Genomic DNA, 22,310 nt, shown 5'->3' with positions numbered 1-22,310 from the left:
CCCTGCTGACCGGGAGTAGGCACTTCATTTTACTTATTTTCCACAAACATGGGAAGTCATTTTGACTGCCGCCAGGTATGGCATATATTCACATATATAATATATAGACATAGATATATGGAATATGTCATAGGGCGCCAGTGTTTTCCGCCCGGACTCATTTAGCAGGCACACAGGGGTGTTTTCCGCCCGGACTCATTTAGCAGGCACACACGTTACGATGGCAACATGTCGTAGCGAAGCTGTTGAAGAGGCGAAGGACCCCGGAGCTGCTCCTCACGGAAACTTTATGAACTACTACACCTTCAACCCTCCTGAGAATCGCTTGAGCCTGATTCCAGCCTCCCTCCTGCGGGATTTAGGCTATAGCGACGGTCAGGACGAGGCCACGTTGGTCCTGGACGTGGGCTGCAACTCAGGGGTGAGACCGCAGTCACATACACCTTCAGTGTTCAAATGTCTTTGGAAACAACTACTAAGACAATTAAAAGACTCGTTTTTTATTGAAAAATCTGTTTTACAATCCGAAATAAAAAGTCACTCGTAATAAAACATAGAACATGGATATTTAGTGAAGAAATAAACCGTAGAAACAGGACTTAAACGTATTATTATTAAGAAGAAGAAGAAGAAGAAGCAAGTGATTATGAATACAATCTCATATAAACTTATTGTATGTACAGTATGTGTCTCATATTGACCATAATTTTAATCAAAAATATTAAATTTTGATGTTTCATCCATTATACCTGTTGTCATTTCAGTCTAATTTTGCACACTTATTTGTTTTCATCTTTAATAGTTTAATGTTTTTATGACAGCAAGCCTTTTACTCAGGACTTATGAGGTTTTGGTGAATAGATGTTAGATTTATCGGTAGACCAGGTGGATCTTTCAGGTCCATCTGGAGGTAATGAGGGGTGACTCAAGGTTTTTTTTCAGTCCTTTTCATTTAAATTACAGCACCAGTACCAGTTGTTTTGTTTAGTTTTACATTGTGCTCCACAGGAACTGAGTGTGGCCTTCTACAACCACGTTGTGTCGCAGCCTGAAGAGGAGACACACAAAAGGAAAGTTCATCTCCTGGGATTCGACTTGGATGAAACCCTTATTCAGCGAGCGCAGGAAATCAACCCTCCGGACAGCAACATCACTTTCCTGCACCTGGACATCACTAAGAACACGGACCAGCTGCAGAACTACCTTGGACGGCACTGCTGCTCCCACTTCCACCTCTGTCTGTGCCTGGCAGTCACGATGTGGGTCCACCTGAACCACGGAGACTCAGGTCTGCTGCAGCTGCTTTCACAGCTGGCCTCCATTAGCCAGCACCTCCTGCTGGAGGCTCAGCCCTGGAAGTGTTACCGTTCTGCAGCCCGGCGGCTGCGGAAGCTGGGCCGCTCGGACTTTGACCACTTCAAGACCCTGAAGATCCGAGGGGATGTAGCCGAACATGCCAGAGAGCACCTGGAGAGACACTGCGGCATGCAGCTCATCCAGAGCTTCGGCAGCACAACGTGGGACCGCCAGCTGCTGCTTTTCAGACGGAAATAAAACAGGCTTCAAATTTTTATCTCCAGCATACAGGCTGCAAGAGGACAGCACAAGGAAGCTCAGCTGATTAGATGCTGAAAGGCTTCCTTTTTATTTAAAAAAAATCAAATAAATGTTTTTAAATTTTGTATTAATAGTGCTCAGATAGTTTTGATACTTTTATCAGCATATTTTTAAACAGCTGCATATATATTAGTATTTATGTTTTAGTAATTCATCTTCCAAAGCTTCAACAGAAAGATATGAAAGGTAAACACACAAACATCGATTTAAGTCTGTAGACATTTACTGAAAAAACAGCCAAGGTTCTGTTATTCCAGCAGCTCCACGACTGTTCCTGTAAAAGCCCAATGAAGATTAAAGCTTTTAAAACAGTGGCACTGAAATTCATTCTGTTCACGTTCATGGAGAAGGTTGTAACAGTTTGACCTTTTTGGATAAGCAGACATCTGGACTCCCCACAGTCACCTTCAGGCTGAATGCATCAACTCACAAGTTCTCTGCATGAAGACTTGGAACTGAACCGACTTCCACACATTTCAGTCTAATTATAAATACTGATGTCAGTGAAGGAGACAAAACTACGTCTTCAGAAACTTAGGTTTAAATGTTAGGATAGACATTTTAATACGAGACATATTTAATCTTACTGGAAGACTGAGTGGATCAGATCAGAGGTTTGATACCGAGGCAGTAAAGTGTCTTTGAGCAGCTCCTATATGCCTGCTGCTGTGCCGTTTTAGAAAAAAAATACTGGATATATAGAAGGATTATAATAGAAAGGCTTTAGTCTGTAGTGTTAGTAAAATATTTCATGAGCCAGTAGATGGATTTTAATGAAACTTTCAGTAATTACTTTAAGTAATCGTTGGATGTACATCTATGACTGATTAACTTTTGGAGTCAGTTCTTTTTAAGATGGCTGCCACAGTTAATCGACTCAGACTGTAACTCGGTCCGTTTGACAGACACTGAGCTGAGACTGGATGTGGCTGCAGCTACATACTCTAACGTGTGACATCTCACAGTGTTGCACGTAACATCGTCCTCAAGGCTTGAGCAAACGGAAACAACTCATTTGTCAACATGAGATAATTTTAGTTTAAAACTGTCATGAAAGGCAGCAGGCGATGCATTCCTTCCTTCCATCAAGGACTGCTGGATCTGTATTTTGAATTAGTACTTACCTTTAAGATATTATTATTCAGAATAACTCAGCACTCTAATCCCAAGCAGGCATAAAACCAACCCCATCCCAGCAGATCCTTCATCTTAAACACACTTTACCATCAGGATGCTTCTGTAAAGGCCTGTGAGCCAAACCTAATCCTGAATATATCTAATGATTTATTCAAGATTCTGCTACCGATACCATAAAAGTATTTAAATCATTTTACAACTTCATTAATATGGCACTAAAGCATCTTAAAATTGCTCACATTCTTTCTTTGTCAATACCAACTGAGCACACATCAATTTTCATCATTTTAATTACAGAATACTAAAAATAACATTACATAAAATGTATTTTTAAAAGAAACCATTGAATATTACAAAGGTTGTAAATTTTGTAAAGTTAGGATATAAAATCTTTGAACTGCGGTGCATAATTGAAAAAAAAAGAAAAATAACTTTCATAAAACGTATATATTAACTGTTCTACATTAAAAAAAAAAATGAGATGGACACAAATTGCAGACAGACGAGATGAGTCGACGCCGCCATTACTGCGGCGAGCTCTCCTTTCCAAGGAAGAAAGACACGAGATGCACAGCACACACCACAATCAGCTCAAGTTCTCAAATTATGCTCATCAAAATTTAAAAAAAAAAAAAAAGGAGGCAGGGGTAAACATTTACAACAGAACAAATGAGCTTACAAGATTGATAAGAAAAAAAAAAGTGACTTGGTGACTGCTCCCACTATTCACACACATCTCGACTAAACTGGCCTTGGTTCCATTAACACACCTTTTTTAATCCACAGGTTCAAGCTGTACAAAAAAGGAAAAAAAACAAAAGAGAAACCTTATACTCCGAGTCATTCCACCAAGACAGGGAAACATGATCAGGTGTCTTTCAGTCTGCTAACACAGCCACTACTTTATTCTACTGTACAACTGGTTAGTCAGATCCACTGAAAGCAACCATGGTCATTACTTAAAATGACGTCAACATTAAGGAAGTGATACAAACTATACACAACAGGAAGGACGCAGGAGGGGAAACATGCATTATCCAACAATGTGCTTACTTTCTTCATTCCTCTTCTCTCTGAGTTTTGAGTCACCCTGTGTCACTTCAACATGAGCCCTTGTTGTTTCATTAACACCACAGAATAGTTTAGGGGAAAAAAAAAAAAAAAAAAAATTCATCTGAGGACATTCAGAGCCCGTTTGAACATAGATGTACCCCCATGTGTGACACACTGGCCGATCATGTCTGAACAGAGGTATTTTATCAGTCTCCTTCTATCCGGGAGACACACAGTGTCACATTTTTAGACACAAAGGGGGGGAGAGGGGAGCAACCTGTTAGGCTGCTTTTCCAAAACATGTCAAAGATATGGTTTTATTTACGCTGAGTGGCAGAGTCACCATACTGTGCAGCAGCAGTGGTTTTTCTTTGTGTCCCATGAAGAAGAGGTGAGAGAATGAGTGATATGAGAAGGCAGGAGGGAAGAGACGAGAAACTAGAGGACATCTCAGGAGACAAAGGGTGTCTGAGACGATAAGCTTTCAGAAGGAAACGAGGTGAGTGACCAGCAGAGCTACTTGTTTTGGCTGGTCTGTTGCTCAGACAGCTGGAGGTTTTTCACCCTGGCTCCAGCAGCTGCTGCTTACAGTGTAAGCTTAATAATGCTGTTTAGGTTCAGAAAAGTCCCCCTGAGTTAGTGCACACGCAGAGACGGGCAGGCCTCACGCCTGCTCGTTTTGTTAAGAAACCCACAAAAAGAAGGATTAAGAAAAACAAAATTATTTAATATCTATAACAAGCTCACAATTAGCTTTGGAGAATGTAAGCCCGTCGTAGGTTTTAGTCTGTGGTGGGGTGGATGTTAGTGTGGAGGAAGGTGGGGGAAAGTTCAGGCCTAGCGAAGGCAGCCACCCGAGTCCAGCTCATTTTTTGAAAACTCTGAAAAGTTTGCTTGTTTTTGTTATGTGCGCTTTGTGTTGCCCAACCAGAGACACCATCTAGTTATTTAAGCATGCTTAAATCTTTTATATTGCAATTTGAACATCTGTCGTGATTCTCAAAGTAGTCGGGTCTGCCCGGCAGGCGAGTGGTTAGGAATCTGGTCGGGTGCTGGTGTTGAAGGTAACGCTGACTGTGCATCAGTCAAACAGACAGGTGAGACAGGCAGGTAGACTGACAGGAACTGGAAAGGTAAGGCTAGATCAGAGCAGTCGTGTCCATCAGGCCTTTGTTTGGGTCCAAGCTGGCAAAGAATCGGACATCCCGGTCCTTGTCGGACTGCAGAGCCATCACCGTCTCTTCCAGCTCGTCGGAGTAGCCACAGCCCGGATCCTTAAAGTAAGCTGAACACAAAACTCAGTTAGTGGGAATAGAATACTTTCACATACGTAAATACAGGAAGTCAAAAATCAAAAGTGCCTAAAAGTCTAACCTTAAAGACAGCGACAAATGTTATGTTTGCATCATTAAAAGCTGGATGTTTTACAAGAAATTATATTTTGTACATACTTGCTGTATCTTAACCAACATGCAGGACTGAGTCCAGTTATGGATTACCTTTCTCCATGATGCTCTGTCGTAAAGCCTTAGCCACCAGCACACGGACATTGGCCACAGGGTCTGAGGAGAGGCTGAGCAGACTGGGCAAGAGGTGCTGGCTGAACTGGTCCATGGGCATACAGTCCTCTTCAACAATGGCCTACAAGAAAAAAAGAAAACAACATGAATACAAACGCAGGTATAGAGGCACAGCGGCAAGAAGAAGCCAGTGAAAAAGGTACGACGTCAAAGTTGTAACATGTCAGGGAAAGAAAAAAATCAAATCACAAATTTGACAAGTAGGAACAAGAAGTGGTTCACCAAAGAATTACTGAACTGTGCACAAAGATGACAGCTGGTACATTCTTATTAGTCACTGGGTTGTGTAACACTTACATTACACAAACAGAAAATATTCTACAATTATGCAACTATTATTGAAAAGCAAAAAGCAACAAATGGCATTATAAGTTCCAGAAACAATAAATGAAGTGCTCTAACACACAGCGTCATTATTACATATTTATATTATTTTACTCCCAACAGCAGCTCAGACAATTAATCAGACAAACCCGGAGGAAAGTACAAAAACAACGCAGGAAGTTGCTGCGTCACAGTTTCGTTTCAAGTCACTTGAGATGAGACGGACAGACCTGGCAGATGAAAGCGAAGGCCTGCCTCCCCACCCACTTCGGACAGTGGCAGAACTTGACGGTGAGCTCGTTGATGAAGTTCAAGCCCAGGTCATCGGCGCCGCATGCGTACAGTTTCTGGAGGATCTCCACCACCTGAGAGGAAGCAGAGTAGGTGATGACACTAAAAACAACTGCTCAGACTAGAATGAAGGTTAAAAGACTAAATATTCTCCAAGCAAATGCTAGTTTTTGTTTAAAGTGGTAATGGATGACTCTGGAATTAGCTACATCAGCATTATTTTACAACAAACACATCAGTCCAGGAAAATCTTCCATCTCCATGTTTTTCTGCTAAGCAAAGTGTCACAAGCTGCCAACATGACGTCCCCCTCCTTCCACCAGGTCATGCAGCCTGCTGTAAACCTACCAGCTTGTAGGAGATCCACCTGACTTCTGAGACTTTGTCGGAGCAGAGGGTGAGCGCTATCTGCCTGAGGTAGTCATACACGTCGTAGTGGCTGTACAACTCTATGATGAGGATCAGCTGCCTGCGGGCAAACAAACAAGGCAGACTCGAGTGAGTACATGCAGTTGATGGCAAATAACAGACAATACAGAAGACTAAAAAAAGAAGAGGAAAAACAGACTTAGAGTAAATGAGCTGAGAAGTACATTCCCACAATGCAGTCCTGCAACACCGTAAGACAGTGGAGTTGATTTTTCATCCAATCTGGGGAAAAAGAAAACTTACTCTGCCAGCTCGTATCTGAATCTCCAGTTGCGACTGTTGTCAGTCACCATGAATTCCTGCAGCTGGTACAAATACTCTCTCCTTTTGTCCGCGTGCAGCAGCTGCAGCAAGCACACAAACGCACACGTCAGCTTCGATATCAACCCCCAAACGAGTTCATTCTTTTATGGTATCAGGCAAACGTGGGCTCTTACCTTCAGGAAGTCATACAGGTGTTTGAGCACGCCGATGCGAACCTCGTCCAGGTCTTTGAGGAAACCGTTGAAAATGGGCACCAGATCCGCTGCCGTGAGCTGGTCCCCAAGGATGACCGCCAGCTCGTGAATGGAGAAGGCCAACGTGCGCCGCACCTTCCACTGAGAGTCAGAATGTGGTCAGTTGAAATGATTACACCAGCAATATGTTGGGAAAAAGTTATTTTCAAGAGTACTGATATTTACTCAATCTGTAAACTAGAACTTGATTTTTATTTGTTTTCATCAATGACCCCTAAGTTGTTTTTAATTTTTAGAGCTGCAAATAAATCATCTTTAGGTGCTACGTTTGCACCTTTTGTTTTCTGTAAAAAGGCCTCTTTACAAAGCAAACTGGGGATGTCAAGACCAAAGGGTGCATTTGATGAAAATGCTGAAATTTGAAACTGCAATTTAAAAACTGTCCTCACAAGTTTGAATGAAAGACGAATGGCATTTGTATTGACACAAAACCAAGAAAAAAAAAAACAAATCAAGATCCTGTGTATGCTGGAAGGCTCAGCTAATGCCTTACAGCCTTCTAAAAACCACTGTGTTGCCCAGTTTTTACAGATTCTCTCTTTAAAAAGAGAAAAAAAGAGAGTACCTTGCTCCTTTCCACCCATGTACCACCTGGCAAGCCTCAAATAGAGGCTGTGTAATCTGATAAAGCGTGAGACAAAATCTGACACTTTAATAAATGTGTGACATTTATTAAGCACAACACTGCTGTCCCACAGTCCACATGCACTGATGGGAACGTCACATATGAAAGCTTGAGAAAGCATACCTCAGCAAGCCTATTCCAAATGACTACTGCATGACATATTTTAGTGAAAAGAGTATCACACTCAGGATGCTCTGACTTTTATTTCTCACCTGCACATCAGTAGCAAGGGTTTCGTATGTGTCCTTCAGGCAGTGCCAGTTCTGCCGACCGAGAGTGAGCGCCACACCTGGCAGGCTGAAGGCACAGTGTTTGGCTATTTCTGTATCCACCGTCTGGGCCCGTGCAGGATCCGTCATAGAGAGGTACTGATCCAACAGCTGCTGGGGGATCACATTCTGCAGACACAAAGTCAAAAGTTCAATATTCAAAAGCAAATAAAAATAAATCCAAATCAAGGCTGAATAAGAATCTCGTTAATTCTGACAGGATTGTACATTTTGCTGGCTGACCTGGATTTTAGGCTTCATCTTCGACACTAGGCTGTGAGGACAGTCCTCTTTTTTCTCCTCTTCAACACTTTCGATGAAGTTAGACTCCTGAAGAATAAAAAAAAAAAAAAAACCAACCACATTACAGATCAGGCCATAGGACTGCACACTAAAACCCTCAAATATATAAAAAATACTTCATACATGAAGAGCAAAAGATAAATTGTAGTGTTTGTGACGATGTAGCAGCAGAGCTTTCTCGTCAGTTGCATCTCATTGAAAAAAAAATGACTGCAAGTTTCAGATCAGTATGGAAACTAAAGACAACCTTAAAGAAGTGAAAGGCTTGAAAAACCCATCTGACAATGCTACTTCCTCTTCAAATACCTGCTCCATAGAATACGATCTTCTAGACAAAATAAAGCCCAGTTTGTTTAGCAACAACTCAAAGAAAAAACAAGAAACTAGAAACAGAAAAACTCCAAACTATTCTACATCTGGCCAGAATGTGAGGAACACTGAACTCAACAGTTTGATCCAACCGCAGTATTGATAACAAAATAATTGGTTTGTTTTATTGCTGAACAGTTTGATACAAAGTTTTAATTTTCTTTAGTTGTTGCTGATTTAATCAGAATAATATAAATACTACATACATAAATCAGACTTTAAATCTTGATCATTAAAAAGAATAGATTACTCTAGGTTCACAGAGAAGCTTGATTCTGAGCAGTAAACCAAACCAATCACTTCCTAAAAAGAACTTTACACCATACTGTCAACTATTAATCCTGTGGCATTGATAACCTTGTAGGTTTTATAAGACTTCAGTGATCTCCAGAGTCACATACCAGAACAGGACAGTTCGGAGGAAGCTCCTCCTGCTCCTCCATGGGCTCCGTCTGTGTCTCCTCATCTTCTTGCTCTTGGACCGGGGATGTTTCTGACGGCGGAGAGATTTCCACTGTTTGCTGCTCCTCTGTGCAAGTTTGCTCGTCCTCTGTAGAAGTTTGCTCAGCCTCTGACTGAAGCTCCGGAGCTTGGCTCTCTCCTGCCGGGCAGTCAGGATCATTCTCGAGCAGCACCTCTGACTGTTCTTCAGTCGGGCAGCTGTCCGTTGGGCTGTCCAGCTGGGCTGCCTTCAGAGCTGCTGACAATACTTGGACTTGAGCTGGAAGGTAAAATAAATTACAAAATATTACATAAACAGCCAAGTCTAAACACCAGTACAGTGCCCAAAGTATCATCATACATGTCCAGGCTCTGTATGCTCACCTTGTACATCAGGATCAGCAATGTGAGGTTGCAAACAGTCTAAAACCTTCTGGATCTGATCACTGGTAGCTTGTCCATGGCTGGAATTAGACTCTGGATAATCCTCTTCCTCTTCCTCTTCATTTATCTCTTTCTTCTCTTCTTCTACTGATGCCTGACAGTTCAGCATCTCCAGATCCTCACTAATGTCTGGTAAAGGAGCTCTCCAGTAGCGGAAAGAATTAAAGTTCTCATCCGTCTGCTCCGTTTCTTTTGTGTTCTTAGCGTTGTTTGTTGCTGTTGGACTGTCTCTGCTATCTGTGGGGATGAAGCCGTGTTGTGCGTCTCCAGGAACAGACGAGTGGTTGTCATCGAAGTTGTGCAAGTCCTCGCAGTCTGCAGTGGACACATGCTCTGGGGATGGTGTGGCACGGCCATCCTGATTGGGGGGGGTGTGGGTGATGGTTCTTTCTTTGTGGCAGCTGCTAATGTCACAGCAGTTCAGGGGGTTCAAAGAGCAGTTGCTAAAGAGAGAGGAAGAAAGAAATTATATATACACACACACAAATTAACACTTGAGCACATGCTTTTATTGGTCTACAAAGAAAACAATTTTATAAGTTGAATGGTTCCTTAGTTTAGAGTTGTGAAAATCTAAATCATTGTAAAAACTGGGTTGGATCTTTGTGGACATTTTAACTGAGGTTTTTTAAACCATCAGTTTAAAAGGCCATACAAAAAGCAAAGCATTAATTTATTATTTGCACAGAAGAAAGTAAAGCAGAACTTATATATTTAATCAGCCCACTAACAATAAACTTTAAAAGCCTAAAATTTGAGGCTTTCTAAAAAGTAAAAAAGAAACTTGACAAAATTGCCTTCTAAAATCTTTAACAGCTCCTGCAGAAACAGAAAATCTGCCCATATATATATATATATATATATATATATATATATATATATATATATATATATATATATATATATATATATATAATTATTATAACTTTATATTTTTTTATAACTTTATATTTTTTTAGTAGCATACTAAGGAATTCTTCATTTGAGTTGATGCTAGCTTGATCTCGTACTTGCTTTTTCCAAAAACGTACATCTGAAAAGGATACACTATGTGGACACTAAAGGTATTTCACATCAATGCCACTCACATCCATCACTTATTTTATTATTTTTTTCATAAACCATCACCCATAATAATGTTGAGAAGCAGCTTGTTTATTTCCAGTGAGTCATCATCTCCTTGATTGTCTGCTTTTTCATGCTCTGATCCTGTTACGTATGTCTTTTAATCAAGTAAAATCCACCCACCAAGAGTAAGGCTAAGAAATGACATCGTGCAATCGACACAAACAAAATGTCTAAGTCTGAGTGAATTTTACAAATTGGTAATTCAAGAAGCTGTCACCACTGCCACACAAATTGCCTAAATTAAGCTGGGATAGCAGGTCTGTGTTGTGCAGGTTGGCCTCACCTGTCTGATGTACACCTGGGGACCTCTGGAAGGGCACCGTCCTCTCTGAAATGGAGGCCTGTGCTGGAGGGGTTGGCGAAGGTGGAGATGAATCGCCCCAAAGACTGAAAGGCAGCCTGTCTCACCTGAAAACAGAGATAAGTGGAGCCCATTTGTTTTACTGTTGAGTCTTAGCAAATAATCAATAATACATGTAGGAAGCTCTATTTACTGGACACATTTAATTCAAATACACTCCTTTCTGTATGCAGCACTAATAAAAAAATAAGACATATTCATCAAAACAAACTGAGCACAGTCCTAAACTTTAGACTACATATTACTGCTTGAGGATACTGACAGGTCGTCACTGAAGCTTATGTGGATCTACAGTTTTCTTTTTTGGGGGGTCAAGTTTCTATTTGTAATTAAAAGTGCAAAGGTTTAACATCTTAAATGAGCAAAGAGGTCAAATGGTGAAGTACATAAAGTACAAATACTGCTCATAGATGTGCAAGAAGCTTTTACACAGTCATTTAAAATACCTTATTAGGTTATCTAAGTTTGTCTGTCTTACCCAACGGGACTGATCACTGATGAGGTTGATGAACAGGGGGGACAGCTTTGAGCGTCGCACCTCTGGAGAGGTGGAGTTGGAGACGGTCATGAAGCACTCAGCACAAGCTTTCCTGATGCCCCAAAGCGTGTCTGAGCACAGGTTGAAGAACTTGGGCATCTGTGTTGAAACAGGACCATAAGAACACTGTGAGTGTTTGAACTGAACAGAGATTTGTCAACAGCTGGGGAACAAAGGAGCCATTGACCTTTCATACATGACATCATTTTGACCTCGTGAGAAATAACAAAGATGGCTCAATACATTGGGTGCGATGTTACGTCAGGAAAATCCTTAACCTTACACTATAACAAAGAACAAAACCATAAAAAAGCTTTAATCTGAAGTCTCTCACCAGTAGCTTTTCTGTGGCCTCCTGACCAACAATAGAGCAGAACTCTCCAAAGTTAGCTGCACACACCTGAAACAAGACAAAACACAAATGACAATTAAATAATTATCATATATAACATTTTTTAAATTACTAGACAAGTCATGGAAAGACAGTCATTACACTGTGTAATGTTAATAAGTGGAATAATAAATTATTAAGACAAGTATATTTTGCGCATAAATATGAGCGAAAGTAACAAATTTAAAATGCAAGTTTAAAGAATAGAACTGCTCTAAAATGCAATTATGAGTTCCACTTTTAAATCTACTTACCCAAATAAAATAATGTCCTAAACAATAACAATAACTATGAAGATAAAAACAACTATTACTACAATAAAAGTTTTGGATTTGAAATAGTATAACTAACTCAAGTGTTATAGCAAGGGCTGCATTCAACTTTTAGTAGCCGCTTCCTGTGCGTGCCTGTTATATTCTGTGTAACAAACACAGAGGCAGAACCTTCTAAAAGTGGACCGCAGCCGTCAGTAATGCACCTGTGGTTGTGCTACAGTTCAAATCGAAAACAGGTCGTCTGAGAATGTTTTGCTAAAATTTAGTAGCTTGTGCACCTACTGGCACCAGTTAGAGAATTAACATTCCTCAGGGAAAAACAACAGCTCAGTGTCAGCTGAGCTAGTGCCCAAAACGGGACCGTCGCTGACTTACTGAGTGGTTTACTTTACAGATGGAACAAATAAACTTGACCTCCAGCTCCTTCTGCCTCATATTTGTTCGCAGTCTAAAACAGGACGTGTTCTTAAAATAATGCTCAATTTTTGACATGGAGGCGGGAAAGAGTCGGGGTTCCTTACCTTGCGCACTTGGAAGAGTCTGGCGTCGCTGCACAGGTCGCAGAAACGTGGCAGCAGCAGAAGCTCCACCGTGTCTTTGCTCAACATGGTAACAACTTTACACATGATCTGTTTAAATAACCCAAGCAGAGCATTTACATTTAGTATCATCAAAACCTGACAGGGTCCGAGTTAACTTAACCATTTACATTTTAAAATCAAGTTAAACAAAGCTTTTTCAATAAACAACTGGGGCTAAATAAGTAAAGAGTGAATAAAGAAGTCTTTATGTGTTGGAAGTACTGCAAGAAATACATTACCAGCTGACATTTATGTGTAGTAAAGATGCAGGTAAATTTAAATAACCACACTGATAACTTGTACTTTGTTTAATGCATTTGTTTTAAACTTTAAAAGTTTATTAATGCAAAAGAAATCTGCATCTGTTATTTAAATCAAAATTATCTTTATCTCTGACTACTTAAGAAACAAAAGAAGCTCAACGAGCTCAGTGGGTTTCTTACAGCAACTGCCTCAATTTTGTAGTCATCGTCACTGCTGGGTTCTGTCAAGTCGAGCAGAACTGGACAAACTTTGGTCTCCATGTCAGCTTTAGAGATAAGGCCCTGCTCCAACAGAACAAGCAGCGCTGCCTGACTCGTCTTCCGAACCTGCAAAAAAAATGAAGGTGGTGGTTAAAAACAACAAAGAAAACCTCTAATATGCAACAATTTCATCAGCAGAAATGACTCATTTGCCCCCTAAACATTGGTAATATCACCAAGAAAAGAGAGGGGTCTGAAACCTACCTGGTTATTTGGGTCAGTGAGATACCGCACCACAATCGGTACTAAGTATCTTGAGAAAGCGGCGGGGAAATTGGGCCGACTCTCGTGCAAAAACATGGCAATGTTAGGAACCTGCTCCATTAGTTCGGCTCGCACTGTGGGCTCTGAGTGCACACACATCACAGTTTACTTTTAATAAAGCAAAATAAAACGCGACAGGTGCAAAAATAAAAAAAAACTGAAAGAAAAAGACATCTACCTGCATCTTCTGACATTCTGGCAATTGTCTCCATGACACTGATAAAGTCATTTTCATTGTCACTGAACTCTCGAAGCACATCAAGCAGGCCACGAGCCACGATCTGCCTAGAAAGCAACAGCTTCAGTTAGTGGTTCGCCTGCCAATACCTACAAATGTCAAGCCCACACAGAGTAGCGCACGGCACTGACAGAGCTGTCAAGAACATTATACACGTCTACTGGGAAATGGCAGGGGTGCTTGATTCCTGCAAACCTGAATATAAAAAGCATCCAAATGAGAACTAAACAGGTTTGTGTGGAAGCAACAGCTGTATGATTGCAGAAGCACAAGAAACACAAACTAAGGACTTTAAATGCACTAATTTTATTTTGAAAAACTGCACAAATGATCGGGCAGAAGGTAGCCCATTAGAGTCATTGAATTAAACAAACCTATAAAAGAAAGTCTAGTTAAAACTAAATGTTCTTGAAGCTTATGAAAAGTTCTGGTTGAAAGTTGTGAATTTTTCCAAGGCTCAGGTTAGCCAGCCTGGTCACAGGACGCCACTTACCTATTGAACGTATTCTCACTAAAGGCATATTTCTCTAGCCTCCCAAGAGGAGTCAGGTTGTCTTGTCCCGCATCGAGGAAGGCTGTGATGCGGATGCCATCACATTCTGAAGAATAATCATCGAATCCAACTGTGGGAGTAAGAACGGGTTGGTTTACTAAAATGTTTAAATCATAGACTATATGGGTGTCTCACTGTGGTGCCATGATGATGCAATGTTTAAATCAGGCAATAAAACAAACTTCATTTTATTTTCAAAAGTTGAATTTTGTGCTGTTTTGTGCAGAAAATATTAACTTTAATGACTTATGTTAAGTGAATGCATTTTTAGTACTTACAATCATCCAGATCATCATGGCTATCTTCAAAGTATAAAGATAGACCTGCAAGGATAAAACAATTAGTGGGGCTCTTATATCAACATATAATCAAGTACTGTTTAAACATTATCCAATTTAATTAATTCCTACTGATAGTAACAGAGTTTGTATTTTAGATGTAATATGTAGAAGAATATTTAAACGGGGTTTGTTGAATAGATTTGTCAAAATTAATACTGGAAGTATGAACTGAAATGAGCGAAAACAATAAAATGTGTGAATGTACAACATTTCTGCGCAGAATTCTTGACAAAATGAAAATCGCCGTGGCATGGCAGTTTTACTGCCTGACAATTAAAAGGGACAAAGTTTCATTCAAGCAAGACGGACAACAAATCATTGTGCTCCTGCTGATTAATCACGCTGTAAAGTCTCACGCACTGAAATCACAGTATCAGCGTAGTAACTTGTAAGAGAGGCTTTATGGGAAGTTGGGACATGTTGGGATGCATCACCATAGTGACGAAAAAACAGTTCAAATGTGTTTTGCTAATACATGAGACTCAAAGATGGCATTACATCCAGGAAATCTGAAGTAGAATGAAAATGACAGTGATTTTAAAGTCACTGATACGTGCATTTAGCTAAGAAATGTTTCTGTTGTTTAGCCTCCTTCTGTCACGAGTTAAACTTTAGCAGGAAATAAACAGCAATGCATGATTCATAGTGAACATAAAGTTTCATCAACGTTATCAAGAAAAAACTGAGCATTACAACCAGCTTAATGACTAACAGGAAACTTTATGGTTATTTCCTGCCTCTTGGCTTCTTCTAGATGAACCTAACCAACTGGAGTGGTTACATTTCGTTCCATCATCCGATCACCTCACAGGATTCTAAAAATTCTTGTTTACTTTTAAACTTTATACGTCTACCTACTTTAGTTTTACCGAATCACAATCAAGCTCTGGTTTACCACATTTATTTTTGGCTTCCGAGACACTTGATAAATACAACTTATGCTCAGTGTTTTTATTCATATCTAAATAAATGTATTTGCCTCCTTAATAAAATGTCTGTTTCTGTCCAAACACACAATACTTATGTTTGAAACTTATGTTTGATATAAGCTTGAATTTGTATATAATTAAAAGACAAATCAAAAATAAATATACATAGATCCATGCTTGTGGTGTATATAGTATCCTTAACTAGTTGATCAATTTCAAGCACATTTTGTTTTGCGTATGATTAGGCACAACTTGTCAGATTTTATAAATATTCTTGATTATTGATGTCACAAAAACTCAAATAAATGAGTGCTGCATTTTTTGGTTGAAATATGTTTTTTTCCCCAACCTTTTTATCAATTGTTATCAATTTGTTTGTACGCTAAGATCACCCAAATAAAAATACAGACGTTAACATAACATGAACACAAACAGACAAATGGCTTGTTAACCATGAGAATTACGACAAATGTTTACAGTTTTTCTTTGTTTTTAAATTATTATCATTACGAAAGCCGTGTTCCTAAATTTGGCTTCTCTGGTTCAGATTTTCAGGATTCAACAGAAGACTTTCAGATTTAAAAAAAAAACAAAAAAAACTGCAGGGACCACAGATCCCTGCCATAAATACAGTAATAACTTTTCTGAATTTAGGAGATGTTTAGTTCTGGGACTCTAAGATGAATAAAAATCATATCTCAAGTTTGCCTTCAAACACACACACACACACACACACACACACAGATGATTTATGAATACAATGACATACTGTCACCAGGGCAACATATTTTATTTTTTTTAAAGCCTGTATTTAAGTGGGGAAAATTCAAAAAGACTGTTTAGCTGCAAAACCACCAGAATCTTTTTTGGTCAGCTCTGCCATCTGATGTCAAATATGATAAATGTTTCTGTAGTCTTTAGATGATATTGTCATAAAAATGAACACAGCTGCCACTTTCCGATTAAGCATAATGGTGATATATTACACTACTTGTATTTCTTTACCCTACAGAATGCAATGTTTCTGTAGTTTGTCTGATAGATGCATTGCTTCAGTGCAATATGTCTATTGTACTATTTATAACTGTTTTGCTGACGGAGCTCTTCCTATTTTTAACAAGACACAAAGCATCCTGTCTATAACTTTAGGCGTAAAGAATCACTATAAGCCTAGAACACCACTAGGTCCTGATTATAAGACATCAGCAGTATGGGCTCGAAGAGGAGAGCTCAGAAATACGTCCGAGGAAGAGCAGCATGTGTTTACAGCTGGGAAGGCAAAGTGTGCTCCAAATATAAAAACAACCCCTACCTCGACGTGATAAACCAAGTCTGGTGCTTATGAGTGAATCGGGACACGTTACAGAAATATAAAAAATGTCACCTCACACCCCAAAAAAACCCCACTGCTGCAAAGAACAACATATCCGCTTTGTTATGAAGAGGATTTGGTCAGCTTATGGCTGAAACTGGCTGTAGCTACCCGGCTAACGTTAGCTAGGTCAACTCGACAGTCTTTGCTTTAATAAAAGACCAAAAATTAACCCGGCTGCTGGAGTACAATGCTGCTTAAACGCAAAACTACTTTGACGAGTTTTTATATTGAACTTCACGAACTGATAAGTTATATATTTACTTTCGAAAGGAACCATTTCGGCACCCCGGGTAGCTTCAGATACCAGGCTAGTCTTGCTAAGTCCGCTAACGGTTTGTCCAGCGCTTTGACTTGGCTCTCATAACCCAGCACTTCGCTTGATAATATTGTACAAGTACTAAAGTAGTTCCCACTGCTCAACTGTTACAATACTGAACCTCACAGCGGGACTTACAGGTACCACAAGCTTCGACATAAAATAGAAAATATGGTTTAAAAAGTGCCATTACCTGCCATCTTGAGTATCGGCTCGGCTCTGCGGGCTGCCGGTGTTGTGCTGAAAAATGTACCCCTTCCGCGTAAAGCACCCCCTTGCGGAAAGGGCATTTCAAGGCAGTTTTATTCATAAAAAATGAATTAGATGAAAGGGAATCAAGATGGACGGAATTGTGTTTTAACCCGAATAACACATGTAACTACACACATTTAAAGCTGATTTATAAATGTTAGCTACAGTGCTCTTTAAGGCAGGCCAGGCTGCCATAATATGCTCTCCTCCTAAACATGTCTCGGCCTTGCTTTCAAGCGTCGAGTATTTTTATTTTATTTTTTGGAAACACAGTAGTTGACAGTGCGAGTGTTTGCGTCACTTTAGATTGTTCATGTTTTTAATTAATTTATAAGCGAAAACAAATGCCGGGCGAGCGTTTCCCGGCGGGGGTACCTTTTCCGGCACAACACCGTCCTGTTGGCTGTCACCGCCGCGCAGCTGTCACTCAAACACAGCTAAAAACTACTTCCTGAAACTACTTCCTGATGCTGCTATTTAGTGGTAAATTGACTTTTAAACAGCCGCTCCCGTAATTGTTTCGCGGCTCTGGAACAAACTCGACTTAACTGAGTGTAAACACAGTTACAGTGGGCTTCTTTGTGTATCTTCCGAAAAAAAAAAAAAAAAAAGCCGATACTGTGTCACGTGACCACACGTTGTAGTTCAAGATGGAGACCTTACGATTTGGTGGTTTTGCTGTTAGCTAGCTAGCTGTCTACGAAAATGATAATATGTTAAAAAGATCAGCTTCGAGGCTTTTTAATGCTTACAGCAATCGCGTTTGGCTAACCTGAAATCTGCATCTGTCAGCTTTTTATTGCGATGAAGTGCATGTAAACACAGAAAACCTGTAAGGATATTGAAGGAAGAAAAAAAATTGCCAATGATCTTTTTCTTAAACTTGTTTAGACGTAGTTCGATATGGCTTTAAGAGAGTTAAAGGTTTGTCTCCTGGGGGTAAGTCCTTATTGATTTTATTTTGCAATATGTGTCCTTATTCAGTATATCTTACGTCTGTCATCACAACTAAATGTCCATCTTCAAGCTGAACCATTACTGACGGACAGGTCTTTATTTACATTTTTGTGTTTGGTAACTTAAAAGTGTGTTATGTTTCTTGTTAGTCTTAGTGGTCTTAACATAAAAAAGCATGACTGAAGGGACGACACATTGCATCAATTACTTCATCAGCATCTCAAGAATGCACTTCTGAAATAACATTTTTACTCTACATCATCTTAATGCGTGCCAAACTTGCGCACAGAAGCTTTACGTCATCCTTTTTCTCAGGAGTCAGATGTTCTTGTAGTGTTTTAAAGTTGTCCTGATCAGTAGTTCTTCAGGCTTGTTATAGGTCTTTCACTGTTTTGGACTTCACATTTTCTGTTCAACCCTTGTACTGATTGTGACAGAAAATTGTGCAAATTCTGCAAACAGACAGTTTGGGTGTATGTCATTCACCCTTCACTTCATTCGAGTCAGAAAAAGGAACAGGAAGGATAGTCATGCATTATAAATAGCTTATAACAACATCATAAACAGTTCTGTCCTCTGCCAGTAGCACAATCTTTATACGTATAAAGAAAACTTGTTAAACATTAATTTTTTGGCTCCTGTTTAATTGTTTACACATTACAGCTTACAGGAGGGGCAGAATGGAAGAAACTGCTACAAAAATAGAGATCAGTAATCACTGTTTCTGACATTGTTTGAGCACATCCTCTTTGTTTTGTCTCTGCAGGATACTGGCGTTGGAAAGTCGAGTATTGTTTGTAGGTTTGTGGAGGACAGCTTTGACCCGAACATAAACCCAACAATTGGGTGAGTTCCGTCCGTTTCCTGTGCTAGAAACGGATTTATTCCTCGCCCTTCTTGTTTTTGTTGGCTGTGAAATCAGTTCAAAGAAAGTGGATCTGAAATTAACTTACGATGACTTTGGCAAACCTTTTGATTATTGTTTAAAACCTTTATTACAGGAATAGTTTTATTGCTTTTATCCCAGCTTGTTAACCTGAAGGTTCAGCATTTTTTGTCCTATTAGATGTAATTTTTAATTTTACAGTTTTCTTTCTCATATAATTAGATAATAATTTATTAGTTGATGAAGAAAAAATACTCATTAATAGGATTCAGTTAGAAATAATACTTAAAAGTTTAACCTTGTTTAAGTTATTTAAGCATTTTGTTCAAATTATAGTAATGATAACACATTCACTTTCATACACCTTTAAAAAAAATCACAAAAAGCTTTACAGCAGTTAAAAACACAAAATGTAATCTAATAAAAAAAAACCTTATAAAAAAGATAATAATAAATAAGGAGCTCAAATAAAATGGACATTAGGATCACAAAATAACATTTTATAACACATCAACCATGAATAAAAACACCTGAACTGAAGCTCATTAAAATGTATGACAGATTTAAGCAAACATTTTATAAACTGACTGCTTCAAAGTTTTTCTTTCCCTGACATTATTTGTTTTATTTTACCAGGGCGTCTTTTATGACCAAGACGGTGCAATACCAGAACGACCTGCACAAGTTCCTGATCTGGGACACGGCAGGACAGGAGCGGGTTGGTGTTATATCTGAAGGTTTTCCTTTTGCAGTTTGTTTAACGAGCCGTTTCAGAGTTTTTCATTTTATTATCACTGTGGCCTTGTCCGAAGTGTATTTCTTCTGGTTGTTAAGTGCCGGTGCCTGACCCAGCTTGTAGGCGTGTGACTCCTGCAGTTAGTTAGAACTTCTGATAGGGGGCAACATTTGTCTTTCCATAGGTAAAGTCCTGCCGCCACAACAATTACCTACTTCTCCTTGTGCTCTTGTTTTAGTGCTCATTTCCCAAAATTTCAATATGTGATGTGGTGTTATTTTTCAGTGAGTAAGTTTGGTTTAGTCTAAAAGGAAAAAAAAAAAGAAGAAGAAACAAATCTATTAAGATCTGTCCTTTCTGTCCCCTTTGATTTTAGTCGTGTGTCTCCTTTCTGGACTTCTGTGTTACACTTTTACATCTCAGGCACAAATTTAGGACTTCCAGAGGTTTCTTTTCAGGATATGTTGTGTTTCTGAATCTTGTTTGTCACGATGACGTGCCACTTTTTATCTAATTCTAATTCCTGTTTAGCTGTAAATGCCTTTTTATTAAAATTTCCTGTCATTTACATGATTCCACTTAAGACAAACACAAACAAAGAGGGCACATGTTGACTGTCAGCTTTGTATTCAGTGAGACTGACCTCAGTCCCCAGATATTTATAGTTTAAAGAAGCGTTTTCTCCTTTGACTCACATACAGCGTCCCACGTTTCTTTGCCCTGCATATCCACTTCACTTCCTTTTTTTTCTGTGCGCAGACTTCCCTTTCTCATGTTCAATCTTCTGCTGTTGTATCCCTGCTGCCGGTCTCTCCAGAGAGCTCAGATAAGATGCTGCTCGTCATTTATCCTCCGTGCCCCTGGAGGCTTTCTTATGCTGTTTCAGGGGACATCCGTGCAGCTCTGTTTAAGATAAGACGAGGCGATAAACTCAAGCACTTTCACCCCGCTGATGTGTGCCACTGCTGTCTTATCTGAGAGCCACTGCCACTCCACGTCAGAATGTCTTTGTGCTGTTGTCTTGACTGTTTTATTCCCACTCTTCCACTCTTTTTATACATGTGGCCTCTCGATCTCCAAAGTAGTTCACATTTTTGAGTGTAAAAAAAGCAAATGCATCATGTGCTTTTATGGATTTTTCCCACAAAGCTGTTGTGGTATTTTGAGCCTTTCTGTTTCTTGTTTTCGAATCTGTTTGAGGCTTTGGCCTATCAAAATCCAAGGAGGCATACGAAGCTGACTGAAACACACAGAAACACAAGCAGAAATGAAAGCTTGAACATTTCCACAGTTCCTGATGAGGCCATGTGCCCAACCATCAATAACCCATCCAGGATTCCTTGGCTGACTTCTTTTTTTTTTTTTTTTTTTTTTTTTTTTTTTTTGCAGAAAACAAATTTGCAACCTTGCACCTAATTGGAGCTAGATGGTCTCTTTCATTATACCCCCAGCTTGTAGTTTCACATATTAATCAGCACTCTAAGTGTGTCACTGGACTTGTTTTCTGTGCTTCTGTGTGGCCACACATCTGGCCCGAGGATGATTGCTCCTCGGGTTTTAAGGCACAGATAGACCACACAGGACTGGCGGTGGAGCAGCCCCAACACTCGCCAACAAAGCAGACTGAGCGCTCCTCAGTGCCTCTGCCAAAGATCCCAAGTTGGATTCCTGTTAGTGGACTCGGGGCCAGTAACAACTGTAATTATGTGGAATGTGTGCTTCTCTGAGGTAACTTTGTCACTCCGAGATGGATCGTTTAATTCATTCCTTTGTAAAGGAAAATAGAGATGTTGTAAAGGCGAGGTCATTCCAAGTTTTCAGAACAGGGTTTTTTTCTTTTCAAATAAATATCATCAGTTAAAGCATGACACATAAATTTATTACCCGCTAACAGCTCCGGTCCAAAGCACATAAAAAGCAATTTTCAAATCTTGAAAAATAATATTGGTTTGTTTTGCTCAAAGCTAAACAAATGTCTGGAACCAAGGTCCTTAATTGATGTATTTTTTTTTATTTTTTTAAGGAGACAAAACACTTAAACAGTTAAAAGAAGCAAAGAAAAAAGTATTTACTGCAGAAACTGTGTGGTGCCGTGCTGACGTTGTTGGATGGTGTGCCAAGGTCAAATACTTTTCACTGATATTAAAAAAGTACTTAAACCTATCATTACCTTTTAAAAATGTTAAAAAGTAAATATTAAGACAGCCGGCCAGCCAGGTCTGACTGTGCGCTGGAAGGAGCTTTAGAAGGAGCTTTAGAAGCAAA

General features: G+C 39.5%; 3 protein-coding genes across 3 annotated transcripts in view; 2 read left to right on the top strand and 1 right to left on the bottom strand.

Moving 5' to 3' along the window:
* The first annotated feature begins 115 nt into the window (after positions 1–115).
* LOC108231578 (pre-miRNA 5'-monophosphate methyltransferase) lies at positions 116–1,931 on the top strand. The gene is made up of 2 exons (XM_017408665.3): positions 116–421; positions 1,009–1,931. The coding sequence occupies exons 1-2, from the start codon at positions 221–223 to the stop codon at positions 1,552–1,554; spliced, it is 747 nt and encodes a 248-aa protein (XP_017264154.1). The 5' UTR covers positions 116–220; the 3' UTR covers positions 1,555–1,931.
* Positions 1,932–3,026: 1,095 nt separating this feature from the next.
* ppp4r1l (protein phosphatase 4, regulatory subunit 1-like) lies at positions 3,027–17,480 on the bottom strand. The gene is made up of 20 exons (XM_017408960.3): positions 17,408–17,480; positions 14,532–14,576; positions 14,194–14,323; positions 13,641–13,747; positions 13,403–13,545; positions 13,118–13,264; positions 12,615–12,722; positions 11,762–11,827; positions 11,368–11,526; positions 10,812–10,936; positions 9,341–9,843; positions 8,917–9,236; positions 8,087–8,173; positions 7,787–7,972; positions 6,869–7,030; positions 6,675–6,775; positions 6,351–6,471; positions 5,942–6,076; positions 5,307–5,448; positions 3,027–5,092 (listed from the first exon to the last, which is right to left on the bottom strand). Exons 1-20 carry the CDS (start codon positions 17,412–17,414, stop codon positions 4,947–4,949), a joined length of 2,940 nt encoding a protein of 979 aa, XP_017264449.1. The 5' UTR covers positions 17,415–17,480; the 3' UTR covers positions 3,027–4,946.
* Positions 17,481–18,088: 608 nt separating this feature from the next.
* The window catches only part of rab22a (RAB22A, member RAS oncogene family), a 10,038-nt gene continuing 5,816 nt past the window's right edge, over positions 18,089–22,310 (top strand). Inside the window, exons 1-3 of the mRNA XM_017408941.3 lie at positions 18,089–18,405; positions 19,190–19,269; positions 19,946–20,027. Coding sequence (XP_017264430.1) covers positions 18,370–18,405; positions 19,190–19,269; positions 19,946–20,027 — 198 coding nt within the window. The 5' untranslated portion in view covers positions 18,089–18,369. The remainder of the gene's footprint in view (positions 18,406–19,189; positions 19,270–19,945; positions 20,028–22,310) is intronic.

This window comes from Kryptolebias marmoratus, linkage group LG4 (assembly GCF_001649575.2).
Source record: "Kryptolebias marmoratus isolate JLee-2015 linkage group LG4, ASM164957v2, whole genome shotgun sequence".
Lineage (NCBI taxonomy): Eukaryota > Metazoa > Chordata > Actinopteri > Cyprinodontiformes > Rivulidae > Kryptolebias > Kryptolebias marmoratus.
Note: the sequence above shows the minus strand (reverse complement) of the source record. Positions and strands in the feature narration are given on the sequence as shown.